The sequence below is a fragment of the Microcaecilia unicolor genome, chromosome 1 (assembly GCF_901765095.1).
Source record: "Microcaecilia unicolor chromosome 1, aMicUni1.1, whole genome shotgun sequence".
Lineage (NCBI taxonomy): Eukaryota > Metazoa > Chordata > Amphibia > Gymnophiona > Siphonopidae > Microcaecilia > Microcaecilia unicolor.
In genome coordinates, this window is record NC_044031.1 from 236,245,405 (window position 1) to 236,261,547 (window position 16,143).

At 42.1% G+C, this 16,143-nt stretch overlaps 1 protein-coding gene across 4 annotated transcripts in view; it reads left to right on the forward strand.

Annotated features, from left to right (window-relative positions):
* The window catches only part of ABITRAM (actin binding transcription modulator), a 42,289-nt gene that overhangs the window by 14,073 nt on the left and 12,073 nt on the right, over nt 1–16,143 (forward strand). For all 4 annotated transcript variants that reach the window (XM_030204880.1, XM_030204898.1, XM_030204884.1 and 1 more), the window contains exon 4: nt 15,582–15,711. In XM_030204880.1, coding sequence (XP_030060740.1) covers nt 15,582–15,711 — 130 coding nt within the window. The remainder of the gene's footprint in view (nt 1–15,581; nt 15,712–16,143) is intronic.

Below are 16,143 nucleotides of genomic sequence, written 5' to 3' on the forward strand. Positions count from 1 at the left end.
TAACTTCAGTTATGTGGAAAACTTCATTAGTCTGAACTTTCTCCCAAACTCTTCTCTTAAACTGGGAAATAAAGTGTACAGTTTGCCTGGAAATGATCAGACCAAGGAATTATTGTCTGTTCTGGGTCAGAAATTAAACATCTCCGATCCATCTTGGATATTAAAGTAATAGTACAAGTGCATGAACCTTTTCATGCATTGGTTCAATCTTGCTAATAGAATGCAGTGGAGGAGTGGCCTAGTGGTTAGCGTGGTGGACTTTGGTCCTGGGGAACTGGGTTTGATTCCCACTGCAGGCACAGGCAGCTCCTTGTGACTCTGGGCAAGTCACTTAACCCTCCATTGCCCCAGGTACAAATAAGTACCTGTACATAATAAGTAAGCCGCATTGAACCTGCTATGAGTGGGAAAGTGCGGGGTACAAATGTAACAAAACAAAAAAAAAATCCAAATAGGAAAGCAGATGATGAACTGTGAGATCCAGATTATCTAAATGCAAATTTAAATCACCCAGCAAGAAAAGATTAGAGAAATTGGCTGAATATTGTGAAATAGAACCAACAAGCTGGGCTTCAATTACTGCCCAGTTACCTGGTGGTCTGTAAATCAGTAAAAAACCCAAAGAACCTGATTTAAGGTCATCACTTGGCTGGCACATCATCACTTCCATTCCTGGGAATAATAGTATCTACTAATTTCAAATGAAAAAAAACCCCTTTTATATATAATACCGATCTCAACCCCCTTTTTTCCCTGATGCACACAATATAAGATCTTATATCCTGGAGGGCAACCATCTAAAATAATTGGGCTATATGGGTCCATCTGCCAAATTTCTGTGATAAATGTCAGCCCGGTATCATTATCCCTAATTGTGTCCCTAATAACATCATTCTTACTACATATGGACCTATCATTAAAATGCAAACAGGGTACTGGCTGAACAAAATCATTTTCCTTATAATAAGGAATACCTTGTGGGACTTCCCAGAAAGCTGTGTATGACCGTCTCTTAACCCTAAATGACTTAGGTCTTTGGCCAGTAAAATCATCTATAGTATCACAAACTGAATAATCCTTTCCTAACAAAGTAAACAAAGATCCACCTACCCCTTCTTTCTGACAATACTTTTTAACATTATACCCATTCATAGAATTAAAACAGTAGCCTAAGCTAACATCTGTAGACCCTCCCCATCTTCCCCCACATATAAGAACCCTTAAAATTAAAAATCAGTTCATTCTTAAAAACAAAAGACTAATGTCTTTAACAACCATACAGTTGCCCACAAAGGGGAATACTAAGGGGCATTACATGCTCCTTAGTCGTGCCTCTTCAGCAGCGCACCCCAGGAGCTTACACACTTTTGAACTGAAATGCTGGGCTGATGATGTTACCATCAGGGGCTGATCTGAAACCTCTGCTCTGCTTCCCTGGATTCCTCAGTTCTGAGCAGATGATAATTAGCACAGTTCTCAACCACAGAGTAGAAGCAACTGATGAAAACTGTCAGATGTAGCACTGTCAGCGCTAGTGTGCTTTTCAACTGGAACGCTGGGCTGATCTCACCCACAGTATCTCAGTAGAAGCAAATGATGAAAAGGTTTTATTGTAACTGCCAGAATGATTGTTTCTGGTTTTCTTTGTGTAACCCACCTTGAACTGTTAAGGTATATGGTGGTGCAAAGAACAAGAGCACATAGAGCCTTCAAGACAGGGGGCGTCAACTCAAATTTATTGAACAGACCTGGCACGGTCCGTGTTTAGGCAAAATTGCCTGTGTTAGGGGTCTTAAAGTACACAGTGTCCAGAAATTGCATGAAATAGCACTGAGATCTGAAGATCCCAAATAGGTGCAACGAAAAATACGTGGATAATAAATATCAAGCTAAACTGCTATGGCACACAGCCTTAAACTGGCAGGGGAAGAAGTTGTGCTATAACATAGCATAAGGTGTGATGCGATACTACATATGTATACTTGATCTTGATGTCTTTGCCATTTTCAGGGCACAGACTATTCAGTCTGCCCAGCACTGGTCCAGCTACTGAAGCTGTCACTGAAATCCGCTCCAGCCCATCCATATATCTCCAGCCATGATCAGGACACAACTCATGGAAGCCTGACCAGCCCTGGCCTATCTGTCCAGCCACGGTCAGGACATAGACCATAGAAGTCTGCCAGACACTGGCCTTGTTCTATACTGAAGTTGTTATCGAAGCCCCACTCCAGCCCATCCAAATCTGTCCAGATGTGATCAAGGCACAGAACATAGAAGTCTGTCCAACACTGGCTTTGCTTCCCAATTATTGGTGTTGCTGTCTAAGCACTGCTAATCTTGTTTGGTTCCGTGCCTTCTATACAGGATTCCTTTGAGTTTATCCCACGCATTTTTGAATTTCGTTACTGTTTCATCTCCATCACCTCCCATGGGAGGGCATATCGGGTATCTACCACTCACTCTGTGAAAAAGTACTTTCTGACATTATTCTTGAGTTGGCCCCACTACAACCTCAACTCACGTCCTCTAGTTCTACCACCTTCCCATCTCTGGAAGAGGTTTGTTTGTAGATTAATACCTTTTAAATGTTTTGGTAGGTAACTGTTACTGCTTCCACAGGCCTAGTGTGCAGCTTTAAGAAGCCTGCTGGTTTGAATAAGGTAGTAGCGCTCTAGAAATGTTAAGTAGTAGTAGTAGTTAAGATACTGTGTGATCTGATAATCATCCTGTTACCATGCCCATACTTTCCAAGTCCTGTTTTTTAGCTGGCCACTAGATGGCACCAACAGCACTTGTAGCTTGAGGAGTGTGCCTGTATTAATGTGCTAATCTCCTGCCTCTGTGTTTGCTGAACTTAAATTTTCAGGCATCTTGGGCATATTGTAGTTTGTAATATGTTTTATATTTTTGTTATTTATTATGACTGCATTATTTCCTTTCACCTGGCCTAAGACAGTGTAGAATGTTGCCTCAACTGGTGTTAAAAGAACCATTTTCCTCTTAACTGTTATACAATGGTTCAGTGTATGTCCATTGTTTAAGTTTTGGCTGACTGGATGTGTAGCATGCTGCCAGTGCACTATTATGCTTTGGGAAAGACAATGTGAAGAATAATAAAAGCCTGTTTGATTCAAGGTTGTTTACCCATCAAGTGAGCATTTCCTGAGAACAGGAGCGGCAAATCAGCTTATATTACTGAGATCATCTTTCCAAAGCTCACCATGCTGTGAAAATTCAGAGCTTACCATTACCTTAAGTGTTACAGACTTTCTGTAGATGCAGAATTTGTTGTTATCCCCTTCCAGCATCTCCCCAGACATGACTGGTTACCATTCCCACCCTGCGTTACCTCCAGTGTTGCTTTGGTTAGTATTTATTTATTTATTTTTGTTACATTTGTACCCCGCACTTTCCCACTTATGGCAGGCTCAATGCGGCTTACATGGGGCAATGGAGGGTTAAGTGACTTGCCCAGAGTCACAAGGAGCTGCCTGTGCCTGAAGTGGGAATCAAACTCAGTTCCTCAGGACCAAGGTCCACCACCCTAACCACTAGGCCACTCCTCCACTCCTAGTTTCTGCTCTATGAAATCCATGTTGAGGAGATTAATAAGTTAACACACCACAATTTCAAAAGGCCTATTTAATTAGCAATGGTTAAATTAAAGATCACTAATGTTAAACTCATTCTGTTATAAATGTAATCTCTTTGATGCTAAACAAAGAGCCAGTTGACAGCAGGAAATTGTATGAGCTTGCTGAATAGTGTTGCTTTCCTTTAGCAAACAACTATAAACTAGAGGAATTAAAGCACAACCGGCTCTAGAATTGGATACTCTGAAAAGTGGTCTTCCCAAAGATATAAAAATTATCTATAAGATGTAATTAAGTTCCCATTAAAGCCTAGATAAACAGGTTGCTTCTCACTGAGCACTATAGTGCAGAAAAGGAAAAGCCGTAAACAAATAGGCTTCTTAGGTTGGAAACCCTTTGGAATTTTTCCAAACAGTTCAGCATTTTCTGCTGATGCGCAATTTGCAGGCAAGAGTTTACATCAGAAACCATTGATAAATTTTCTTAGCGGCTAGGTGTACCAAATAGTTTTCACAAATTCTCAGTAGACCTGGTCTTGGATTGAACTCTGCTGTTTTTCCTAATGGCAAAATCTAGCAATAGAGGCTTTTTTCCAGTCTGAGTAGTGAGGCCAAATGAGTTAAACTTGGAAATATCTTTAAAATAAAATCAGAAAACAACAAGGTATGCGGTCTGCCAAATCCAACATTGAAGATAAAACCAGGAGACAGACCTTGTGAAGAACAGCCTTTATTTGTAAATTAAAAGCTCTCAGGAGTTCAACATTTAGTGCACAGAGAGACAGAGAGAGACTGAGACTGTACGACTTGGGATAACATGCTGGGAATGCAATGACTGAAGCATTCATAGCTAACACAGAGGGAGGGAGGGTGTGTTCATGGTGCATGTCAGGTTCTAAGGAAGCCTGACTTTGTTAATGGAAGTCCAAAACTCTGCCAGCATGGTAAATGGTGAGGTAAAAGAAGCATTAAACACAAAAGGACATCTTTTAAAAACAGAAAGCAGATCCAAATGAAAAAAATAAGAAAAAGCATAAGACTGGCAAGTTAGAAGGAAAGCTTTAGTAAGCTTTACTCAAGTCATTTTGAAAAGAAACTTGTCCTAAAGACAAACACTAATAAGAACTTTTCCAAGCACATTCAAAGCAAAAATCTGTGAGGGAGTCAATTGGACCATTGTGGGTGATTCTGAAACACTAAACTTATATATAGGCACCTTTTTATTTCAATTTTTATAAAGGAGTTAGGTGCCAATACGAGCGTATCCAGTTTCCATGGGTCAGCAGGGTGGCGCTTTACCTTTTTCACTCAAATTTTTTTGCCCTTGTTAACATCCAAGACATTGGAAGTATCAAACATTTCCTTACCTGCTGCTCAGTCAGCCTCCACAACTCCTTCTTTTATGGCTGGAACCAAAAACCCTCTTTAGTCATTTCATATTCATGAGGCCATGCAGGAGCTTATTATAGCACAGTGGGACTACTACTACTATAGATCACTTTTATAGCGCTACCAGTCGTACACAGCGCTTTACAATTGAACATGAAGAAGAAAGACAGTCCCTGCTCAAAAGAGCTTACAATCTAAATCAGGACAAACAGACAGGACCAAAAAGGATAAGGGAAGGACAGACAGAAGGACACATAAGGATAAGATAAAAGTTACAAGTCAGGAGTCAAAAGCAGCATCAAACAGGTAGGCCTTTAGCCCGGATTTGAAGGCTGCGAGGGATGGAGCTAGACGTAATGGCTCAGGAAGCCTATTCCAGGCATAAGGTGCGGCGAGATAGAAGGAGCGGAGTCTGGAGTTAGCGATGGAGGAGAAGGGTGCAATTAGGAAAGATTTGCCCAGTGAGCGGAGTTTTAGGGAAGGAGTGTAGGGAGAGATGAGGGTGGACAGGTAGTGAGGGGCTGCAGAGTGAATGCACTTAAAGGTCAACAAGAGGAGCTTGAATTGTATACGGAAACGGATAGGGAGCCAGTGAAGTGATTTCAGGAGAGGGTTGATATGGGCATAACGACTTTGGCGAAATATTAGTCGTGCAGTAGAGTTTTGAACAGATTGAAGAGGAGAGAGATGGCTGAGTGGAAGACCTGTGAGAAGCAAGTTGCAGTAAGTGAGAGGTGACGAGAGTGTGAATGAGGGTTCTGATAGTGTGTTCAGAAAGGAAAGTGCGAATTCTGGCAATGTTATAAAGGAAGAAACGACAGGTTTTAGCAATCTGTTTAATATGGGCTGAGAGGGAGGAGTCGAAGATGACCCCAAGGTTGCGAGCAGACGAGACAGGAAGAATGAGTGTGTCGTCGACAGAAATAGAGAATGGGGGAAGGGGAGAGGTTGGTTTAGGAGGGAAGATAAGGAGTTCAGTTTTGGACATATTGAGTTTCAGGTGGCGGTGAAACATCCAGGTAGCAATGTCAGAGAGGCAGGCAGATACCTTGGACTAGATTTCTGCCGAGATTACTGGTGTGGAGAGGTAGATTTGGGAGTCATCAGCGTAAAGGTGATACTGAAAGCCGTGTGATTAAGATCAAAGCAGCAAGGGACTCCCATGACTCTAGTCTCAAGGTGGCAAGGGCAGTGGCTAAGCTTTACCCTCTTATGCCAGCTGACTTGGAACAGTTTGCTTCCCCTAAAATAGATGTCCTAATGAACTACTATTTCTGTAGAAGGAGAAACTGCACTTAAGGATGTACATGATCATAAGTTTGAAACTTCTTTAAAGCTTGCTTTGCAGGTGGCAGTGCTAAATTCTCATGCAGCAGTTTGTGTCTCCTTTGTTTCCAGAGCTTCTTTATGTTGGGTCCAGCAGTTGTCTACTTTAGACTCATCCCCTGACTCTCTGCCGCCTTTGGAGGCAGGGTTATCCTACCTGGCAGATGCTTTGTATGACATTCTCAGAGCCTCAGCTAAATATATGCCCCTAGCTCCCTCTGCGCAAAGATTGGGCAGCTGATATTGCATCCAAGTCACGTCTTGCTAAATTGCCATTCAGGGGCAAGCTCCTCTTTGGGGCAGATTTTGAAAAATTAGTTGAAGATTTGGGGGATTCAAAGGTTGAACACCTTCCTGAGGACAAACCCAGCGCTCAATTCAGGACAGCTAAGACTTGTTTTAGGGAAGCCAAATGATACAGACCAGGAAAATCTGGAGCTTCTAATCAGAAGCCACATTTTCAACAACTTCAGTCTTCCTTTCGAGGAGGCAAAAAGTCGTTGTCAACCTTTGCTAGACCCTCCCCATCTACTAACCCCTCACAATAACAGGGACAAGGTTCATTCCTTGTCGCACATTATGGGGGGGGGGGGACATCTATCCATCTTTTACAAGGATTGAGCCAAAATCACATCACACCAATGGGTCTTTAGACATCATTCATCACCGTTACAAACTGGACTTTTGCAGTTTCCCCTTGTACCAAACCAAGCAAATGTTAGGCGGTGCAGGAGACTTTGCTGTCTTTGCTACTCCTTAGAGCAATTCAGCCTGTCCCTCAAGGTGAAAAAGGAATGGGAAGATATTCAATTTATTTTGTTGTGCCAAAGAAAGAGGACATCTTTTGTCCACTTTTGGATGTCAAGTGAGTCAACAAATCCCTCAAGATACAGCACTTCAGGATGGAAACCCTAAGATCTGTCATAGCCTTCGTCCAACTGGGAGAGTTTCTCACCTCTCTAGATCTTAAAGAGGCTTATTTTCCATATTCCAATCTGTCTTCCTCACAAAAAGTTCCTCCAGTTCACAATCTTAGGGAATCATTTTCAATTTACAGCCATGCTGTTTGGGCTGGTGACTGCTTCCTGCACCTTTTCTCCTAGGTCATGGTGGTAGTGGCTACTTTCTTGTATAAATGAGGGATCCAGGTCCACCCTTACCTGAACGGTTGGCTCATTCGGGCCCCACAATATCAGGAGAGTCTTCACAATATGGCCACAGTAACATCTCTTCTGGATTCTCTAGGTTGGGTGGTGAACCACAGCAAGAGTCATTTAATTCCGACTCAAACTCGAGAAGTATCTGGGAGTTTAGTTCGACAAGAAAGAAGGGAAAGTCTTTCTATCCCTGTCTTACCAGTGGAAGCTACAACATCAAATTGTAAATCTTCTATTCCTTCCCTGTCCAAGAGCTTGGAATTATGTTCAGGTTCTGGGGTCAATGGCAGCCACCCTGGATATTCTCCCTTGGACCAGGTTCTATACGAGACCTCTTCAGTCTTCTCTTGAGTCAGTAGTCTCTGGTCTCCAAAGAGTATGACCAGTTAGTTCCTGGGACAGCTCAGGTCAAGATAAGGTTGAAATGATGGCTCCATAGTCCAGGCGGGACATCCTTTGTACACTCCAAATTAGTGTGTACTCAGTTCTAATGGCAGCCTGTTTGGTTGGGGAGTTCATTATCTTCAACAAACAGCACAGAGCTAATGGATGTATCTTGGTCCGTCAACAGGTTGGAGCTCCGAGCAGTTCGTAAGGTTTTACTAGCCTTTGCTCCTCTTTTCCAAGGGAGACAAGTGCGGATCTTCTTGGACAACATGACGATGGTTTCATACATCAACAGGCAGGGGGGATTAAAGAGTATTTCTGTAGCCAGAGAATCTCAGCTTCTCTTTCAGTGGGCAGAGAAAAACATTCCTCTGATATCTGCAGACTACCTGAGCAGAGTGTCTCTAGATCCAGGGGAATGGCACCTCATCACATCCCACTGGGGCATGTCTTCAGTCATCAAAAGGAGACAAGGGGGTAGATGCATTGGTGCAACCTTGGCCATCAATGGGTCTCCTCTGTGTCTTTCCTCAGTGGCCCTTTAATAGGCAGAACATTGTTCTTCATCTGGGCCAGGTGGGTCTAGTAGCACTGGATTGGCCAAGGAGACCTGGTAGGCGGACATCAGGTGTCTTCAAGTCGCGCCTCCATTGCATCTTCCTCAGTAGAAAAGACTCTTGCATCAAGACCCCATTCTCATAGATGCTCCCTCCCCCTTTGGTCTTATGGCTTGGTTACTGAGAGGGCACGTCTAAGGAAGAAAGGTTATTCAGAAGAGGTTATTACCACTTCAAGCACAGAAACGTTCAACTTCAGCTTCTTATGCTAGAGTTTGGAGAACCTTTGAGAGCTGGTCAAAGGAGAATGGAATTCTCCATTTAAGGCTTATTTGCCCCACTTACTAGCCTTTCTACAAAAGGGTTTTAAGAAAGGATTGGTGCTCAGTTCTCTCAATGTTCAATTTGCAGCCTTGGCATATTACAGGGCCATATCCAAATATTTCTTTCTCTGCACATCCAAATGTTGTACGTTTTTTTAAAAGGAGTTACTCATTTTTGCCCTTCTCTTCAGAAGGTCTGTCCAGAGTGGAGTCTTCCTTTAGTCCTCCAGACTCTTCAAAGGTCTCCGTTTGAGCCTCTTCATAAAGCCACTCTTAAAGATCTGATTTTAAACTTCTGTTTTTCTTGTTACCTTATCTTCAGTACAGAGAGTCTCAGAGCTTCAAGCTTTATAGTAGAGATACCGTTCTCCGTTTTTTAGAAGAGGGGGTGTTTATTTGAATGGTTCCCTCTTTCCTTCTGAAGATTGTCTCTTCTTTTCATATTAACCAAACTGTGTTCCTTCCTTCCTTTTTCTAGGGAGGATTATGCTTCAGACTACTTTTCACCTTTTCGCTGTCAAGCGAGTTCTTATGTGTTATCTTGATTCTACCAATGATTTTAGATGTTCTGATCAATTTATATTCTCTCTTCCAGACCCAGGCAGGGTCTACCAGCTTCCAAAGTGATGGCTAGATGGTTGAAGGAAATTTATATCTTCAGCTTATCTCTGCTCGGGCAAATCTGCCATTGCAGGTTAAAGCTCATTCCACTAGATCTTTTTCTGCTTCTTTTGCTGTATCACGCGTTCTCATTGGAAGAAATTTGTAGATCAGCTAAGTAGTCTTCTCATTCTTTTGCCAAGCATTAACGCTTAGATATTGTGCGAGATTGGATGCCTCCTTTGGAGCTCATGTGCTTTCTGCATGGGCTGCTTTTCTACATCCCATTAGTGATCCATTGATGACATAATGGAAGGAAAAATTAGTTCTTTCCTGATAATTTTCTTTCCTTCAGTCTCAAAAGATCAGTCCAGAAACGACCCTTCTTGCATACTCTGTTGGTTCTAAGTGTATATAGTTATATTGTTTCTTTACTTCTAAGGCACATATTTAGTCCATTGTTCAATTGTTTCTTCTCTCATAGAGGTTGGAGGAGTTTTATAGCTATAAGTAACTCTTTCCACTGCTTAGCTATCGAATAGTGGCTGAGCTAGTCCACACACATCCCGATAATGCACAGCTCATTAGTGCTATTGCCACCTGCTGGCAGAGGGACATAACCCATTAGTCTGGACTGATCCTTTGAGACTAAAGGAAAGGTAAGAACTAATTTTTCCATATGACTGAGCGGTAAAAGGAGCACTAAGGGAAGAAAAGGCCATAGCAAAAATGAGGATAATTTACCAAAGGTTATTGCGCATTATCTGCCGCAGGGAACATTGCATAAAATGGGCCCTGGGCCAGATAACATGCTATAACAGTGTTAGCACCCACTTTTGTAAATTACATGAATTCTATGCTTCTGTCTTTACTGAGAAAGATGTCAGGGAAATATTTATGGTAGAAACACTTTTTCATGGTGATAAAGACTGGAAGGTGACAGTGAAGGTGGAAGATGAATAAAGCAAACTGACAAACTAGAGAGTAACAAATGACTAGGACCAAATGGTACACACCTTAGAATTCTGAAAGAACTTAATAATGAAATTGCAGACTTATTACTCATTATCTGTAATTAGGATTAGTGGGTGGTAAGTGATTTAATCTTTGAAAAGGGCTCTGGGGTGATCTAGGAAATACAAACCAAGGAGCTGTCTATACAAGGCAAAATTGCAAAAGTTATTCCAAATAACATTACTAGCCATTTAGTTAGACATAGCTTAGTGGAGCTGAGTAAATGGGATTTAGTGAGGGAAGTCTTGCCTTACCAATCTCTTAAACGTTGTGAAGTAGTTAAAACATATGGATAAGGATGAGCCTGCTGATGTAATGTTTCTGGATTTTCAGAAGGCATTTGAAAATGTCTAAAAAAACCAAAAACAGTGGCAGTGATCCAGCATAGAATTGTCCTTTTATTATGTTAAATTGCATAAAGCTAGGATGATACAGTACGTGCGGACTCGACACAGGCCATGTATATTGAAAGAGGAACGATGCGATCTTCCTATACAGTAAGACTATGGTAAATAATGGACGTTTTGTATCACAAAACAGCAACTCTTAATCAGTGATTCTGTTTGCTTGATGAACGTATCTTTTGGGAGCCGTGTGGTGAAAACGTCCTTAAAAAGTCATGGAAAATGGTGCCCCCTGTCATCCTTATTGTAAAACTAGTAAAAGAGGCCCGTTTCTGGAGCAAATGAAACGGGCGCTAGCAAGGTTTTCCTCCCCAACACCCCCCTTCTCCCTCCCTCCCTGCCTACCGACCTACCGACCCCTTCGTCGTTCTGACGCCATTGCTTCGCACCTCCTGAACGCACCGTACGCCATTGCTCCGCCCTCGACATCATCACGTTTGACGCGAGGGCGGGGCCCTGAGACTTGGCGATTTTGGTGGCTTCACCACGAACCCTTCGAACCTGTCTTGAAGGAAGTGACACTGACATCAGTGTCTTCAGAACGTTGAGGGTGAGTTTTATTATATAGGATAGTGCAGGAACCCTTTCTCTGTGCTGTATTGCAATATGAGATTATTGCGATCATTCTGTTTATAGTAAAATATATAAACTATCTGCCTAAGCAGACAACGTATTATTATTGTATTTGACAAAACCTGACGCAACTATTCCAGCTCTATTACAATTGATCACTTTGGTAAATTCTCTAGATATAAAATTAATTGGTCAAAGTCTGAAGTGATGCCTCTTAACTCATATTGTACTAAAGGTTCTCTAGCACAGTACTGCATTTAGTAGTGTGGATACGGGATGAAATATCTTGGTCTTGGACGTCTCCCAGATATCGAGGACATCATCGCCCTTGCACAGTATTCTCTGTCTACCCAGATCAATGCCATGTGTTCAAAATGGTCACCATTACACCTCACCTGGTGGGGGAAGATAGGTACCATGACAGCCTCATGTATGTTACCTGCATTGTTCCTTGACACCTTTTATAAGGACATTGGTAAATGTTTGACTAGATTTATCTGGAACCAAAAAAGCCCACGATTGCTTTGCGCACTTTGAAGCTACCTAGGGATCACAGTGAAGTTAACTTTCCAGACTTTCTTAATTATCAAGCTTTTATCTTACGTCAAGGTTTACTTTGGTTCTCTGTTCCAGAGACCCTGGTTACATATAGAGTGAGATCTCTTTGCTCTGCTCAACCCAAAGTACTGCATTGGAGCTCGTCTCCGGGTTCGACTAAGTCAACCCACAAAGCACTATAACACCTAGACTGTGAACAACAAATCCTGATCTGTAAGTCAGCTCAGTTCCCAGTCTGGAATAACTCAGTTTTTCAGATTGGAAAGACGGTTATAATTTGGCCTACTTGAATGTGATCTGGATTTTGGGTGATGTTGTGCTCCAAAGTAAGCCTTCATCTTTTCAGTACTAGTGTGTTAAATACCACTTTTCTGTTTTCCAAGTGCTTCAGATGGATCCAGTTATGTTATTCTCTCCAGTTATGGAGACGCCAACTGCCTGACACTCTTCCGACAGCCTCAATAAAGGATTCCTATTGTCTGATACTTGCTCAAGGACATGAAGCATCTATCATCCACAAACTAAACAGAGACTTGGAGTTGAGGCTATCTGGGAGATGGAAACTGATGTGACACTGATAAATGGGACATGGACTCAAGTGTGGTCAAATATAGTGAGGTGTTCCAAATTGGTCTCTTCTCAATCTCTCTATTTTATGGTCCACCACTCTACTTGGACTCTGAATCTTCTACATAAGTTCAGTGAGGATAGTTCTGATCTCTGCTGGTTATGCTGAATGGCTGTTGGAACTCTTGGTCATCCACTCTTCCATTGTCCCATTTTAAAACTTTTCTGGGACCAGGTATGGTAGATAGTTCAACAAATACTGCCTATTCAAGCTTCTCTGGCCTAATCACTGCTTATTTTCTCCACTCTTCCTGATGGCTCCAGTGTGGGGGATGATCATTTGGTCCTTTTGCGAGTGATGCTTGGTATTGCAGTGTAAGCAGTCTTGAGGGTGTGGAAGGATCAGTCCTCTCATTTATTTCTACTTAATATAAAAAGCCATATGGCCTGTGGTAGGCTTCAAAGCAGTTTACAATTGATAATACATTTTTTAAAAAAGAGAGAGAAGAAAAGGAAAGAGCCAGGCCTTCACTTCTGGTGGAAGTTGCTATGCCTTCCCTGCAAATATGAGGCATCTGTGCCTGAGAAGAGAGGATGCCTTGATAATTTTCTATCTATTGGGACCTCTCTGAAAAGATTTGTGAACTGTTAGTTGCCTTCCCCTTATGTTGGGTATTGTATTCTGTTTCAATGGCTGCAGTACTGGGCTTTGTGTTCCTAGTACCGTTGCCCTTGATGGGGTTAGTGGGGTCTTCTCCTTTTTAACATGGACCTGTATTATTTGCAAGTTGTTTTATTGAAAGATGTTAGTTTTCTTCTTTGTTTTGTTCATATTATGCCAAATCTCAAAATAGATTCCTTGAACTAAAAAAGAAAAAAAAGCCATGACAGAATGTAGTGCCCTGTTATGGATTAGGAACTGGCTAATAAATAGGAAACAGAATAGAACTAAATGGTCCTTTTTCAGTGGAGAAAGGTAAATGATGGATTATCCCAGAAATCTGTACCGGTGCTTTCCAACATGTATAAATGAGCTGAAAAAGGAAATGATGCATGAGATGATTGAATCATTTTGTGTCCTCTAGAACTGTAAATTGTTAAATCACAAGCAGAGTCTGAGGAGTTGCAGGTAGACCTGGTGAGACTAGGCATCTAAGTGCCAGATGCAATTTAAGTTTAAAGTGTTGCATATAGAGAAAGTGGGATTATTTTCTCTATACGCACCATTTTAAACTTGTCAGGATTAAATTACACCATCCAGGAAGAGGTTCTTGGATTCATTATTAAAAATATATTGTGAAATCCACAGCTGGCTGTGTAGCCGTAGTCAAAAAAGCAAATGAAACATTAGGAAGTAATGACACATAGTGCTCCTATCAATGGTGCGACCATATCTTGTGTGATGTTCTGGCCACCCTGTGTCAGAAAAGATATAGCAGAATAAGAAGAGGTACAAAGTAAGGCAAGTGAAAGGATAAAGGGAATATAATGGTTTCTCTCAGAATAACTCAACTGGTCAGGGCTCTTCAACTTGAAGAAGAGATGGCCAAGAGAAAACACGATTGAATTCTGTGACAAATCTCAGGTCCCAAGTTGCCCTGGGGACTAGAAATTTCTGTCTGCACCTGGGGTTTTCCTACCTTGTTGTCACCACTACTACTGGAAAAGCCACCACTGGAACAGGAATGTCGTTCGTTGCTGGTATAGGACGTGATCAAGGCAGTTAATATAGCTGTGTTTAAAAAAGGGTTTAGACAAGTTTCTGGAGGAAAATCCATAAGCCATTACTAATCATGTAGGCTTTGGAAAGCCACTGCTTATTCCTGGGTATGAACAATAAGGTCTACTCCTTGGGATCCTGCTTAGGTACTTTTGACCTGGAAGGGCCACTGTCAGAAGTGGGGTGGAGGCTTGATAGACCTTTGATCTGACCCAGTATGGGATTTATTCTTGTCAATATTCAGCCTGTGGCAGTCATGGTTTTTTGAAAATGCTGACTGCCATTCTGCAGAATTAGACCCAGATATTCAATGTCCATGCACCGGCACTGAAAATCCAGAGCTAATTTGGCACGTGCTGGTCACTGAAGCTTATGTGGGTCCCAGCCAAAATTCAGCCAGGACCTGCATATGTAGAAGCAGGTTCCTGTCCCTCCTCCTTACCAGTCCCCTACCCCCCACTGAGGCTGCCCTAGAAGTTGTGGTGGCCATTTTGAGATAGCAATTGTGACAGGCAGGAGTGAATGGACATCGCTGTGGTCCATATGACCCCCTAAACCATCAGGGATGATCCAGGTAGGCCTGGGGGAGGGAGGGGGGCTCGGGCCTGGGTTCTCATTGTCTTCAAGGAAGGGGGTTGGGACCCGGCAGGCACCAGAAACCCCAATGCTACTACCTGGAAGTGAATCAGGTACCAGCCAATATGGAGATCAATGCTTGGTTAGCTCAGCAGCTAAAGTTAGAACAGACTTTTTGTTGACCTAACTTTAACTGCTTAACTGGTTAGCAATCTGGATATCCCCAGCAACCAAGTACTGGCTCTGCTGAAGCAGTCCCCAGACATAGCAGGGAGGTTAGTGCTGATAGTGCTGCTAAATATCTGGTTAAGTGCTGTTGAATATCAGAGGTTAGGCAGGAACAAGCGATTTAACTGGGCAGGAGGTTCTCCTGCCTGATTCAATAATTTTGAAAATTGAACATATTATACCAGTTAAATGCAGACTCTGAACAGAAAATGAAAAAGAAGAAAAGGAAGCCAGGAGGGGAAAATAGGAACATTGTGGTCCCTTGTTCTGACTTCAGTGGTGCTCATGTAACGCATATTCTTAGATTGGATCTAAGAGTAACCAGAGCCTGACTTTTTTTTTTTTGTGTGTGTGAGAATCATTCCTAGTCCACTAGGCATTTTAAGCAGAGCTATTAACCGTATTAAGGAGTTTTGGTTATGCTGATTGTATTTTGGGCCAGATGCTGTATCGGGGGGGGGGGGGGGGGGGGGGGGGGGAGCTTAGCAAAATCCAGCCCAAAGTATGGCTTGCTCTTGTAACCATTGGAGATGTCAGAGCTCAGCAAAGTCACATTAAGGAAAACCAATATAGTACCTTTACCAATGGGATGTTTCTTTCCCCAAAGGATTTGTGTAATCACACTAGCAAAGTCGCATCCTCTTCTTCAAAAGGGAAGAACAATTAAGAGTGTTAATTACCAAATTAGTGCCAACTGCAGCAGGCTTCAAAATAAGGTCTCTGGAAAGTCAAAGCGGGTAAGTTACATTACTTTCCTTCTTAACACTCAAATAATAGCATAGTATAATACTGTAACTTTACTTTTTTAGAACTAGGAATATTCCATGCAGTACCATCAATCATAATTTTATTTATTTATTTATTTGGTACATTTGTATCCCACATTTTCCCACCTATTTGCAGGCTCAATGTGGCTTACATAGTACTGTAAATGGCGTTAGCCGATTCCGGTATGAACAAATACAAGGTACGCACGATTACAAGGTGATAGCAACTGACAGATTTTTCTTTCTGTGTTACCCATATTAAGTAAATTATCATTTCCTTAGCCTACATAGCAGATGAATCCAAGAACTGGTGGGTTGTGTCCATGTACTAGCAGCTGGAGATAGAGATTACAAAGCTGAAGTTAGTGATACCAGATAGCCAGCTCCTCCTTCACTTATATC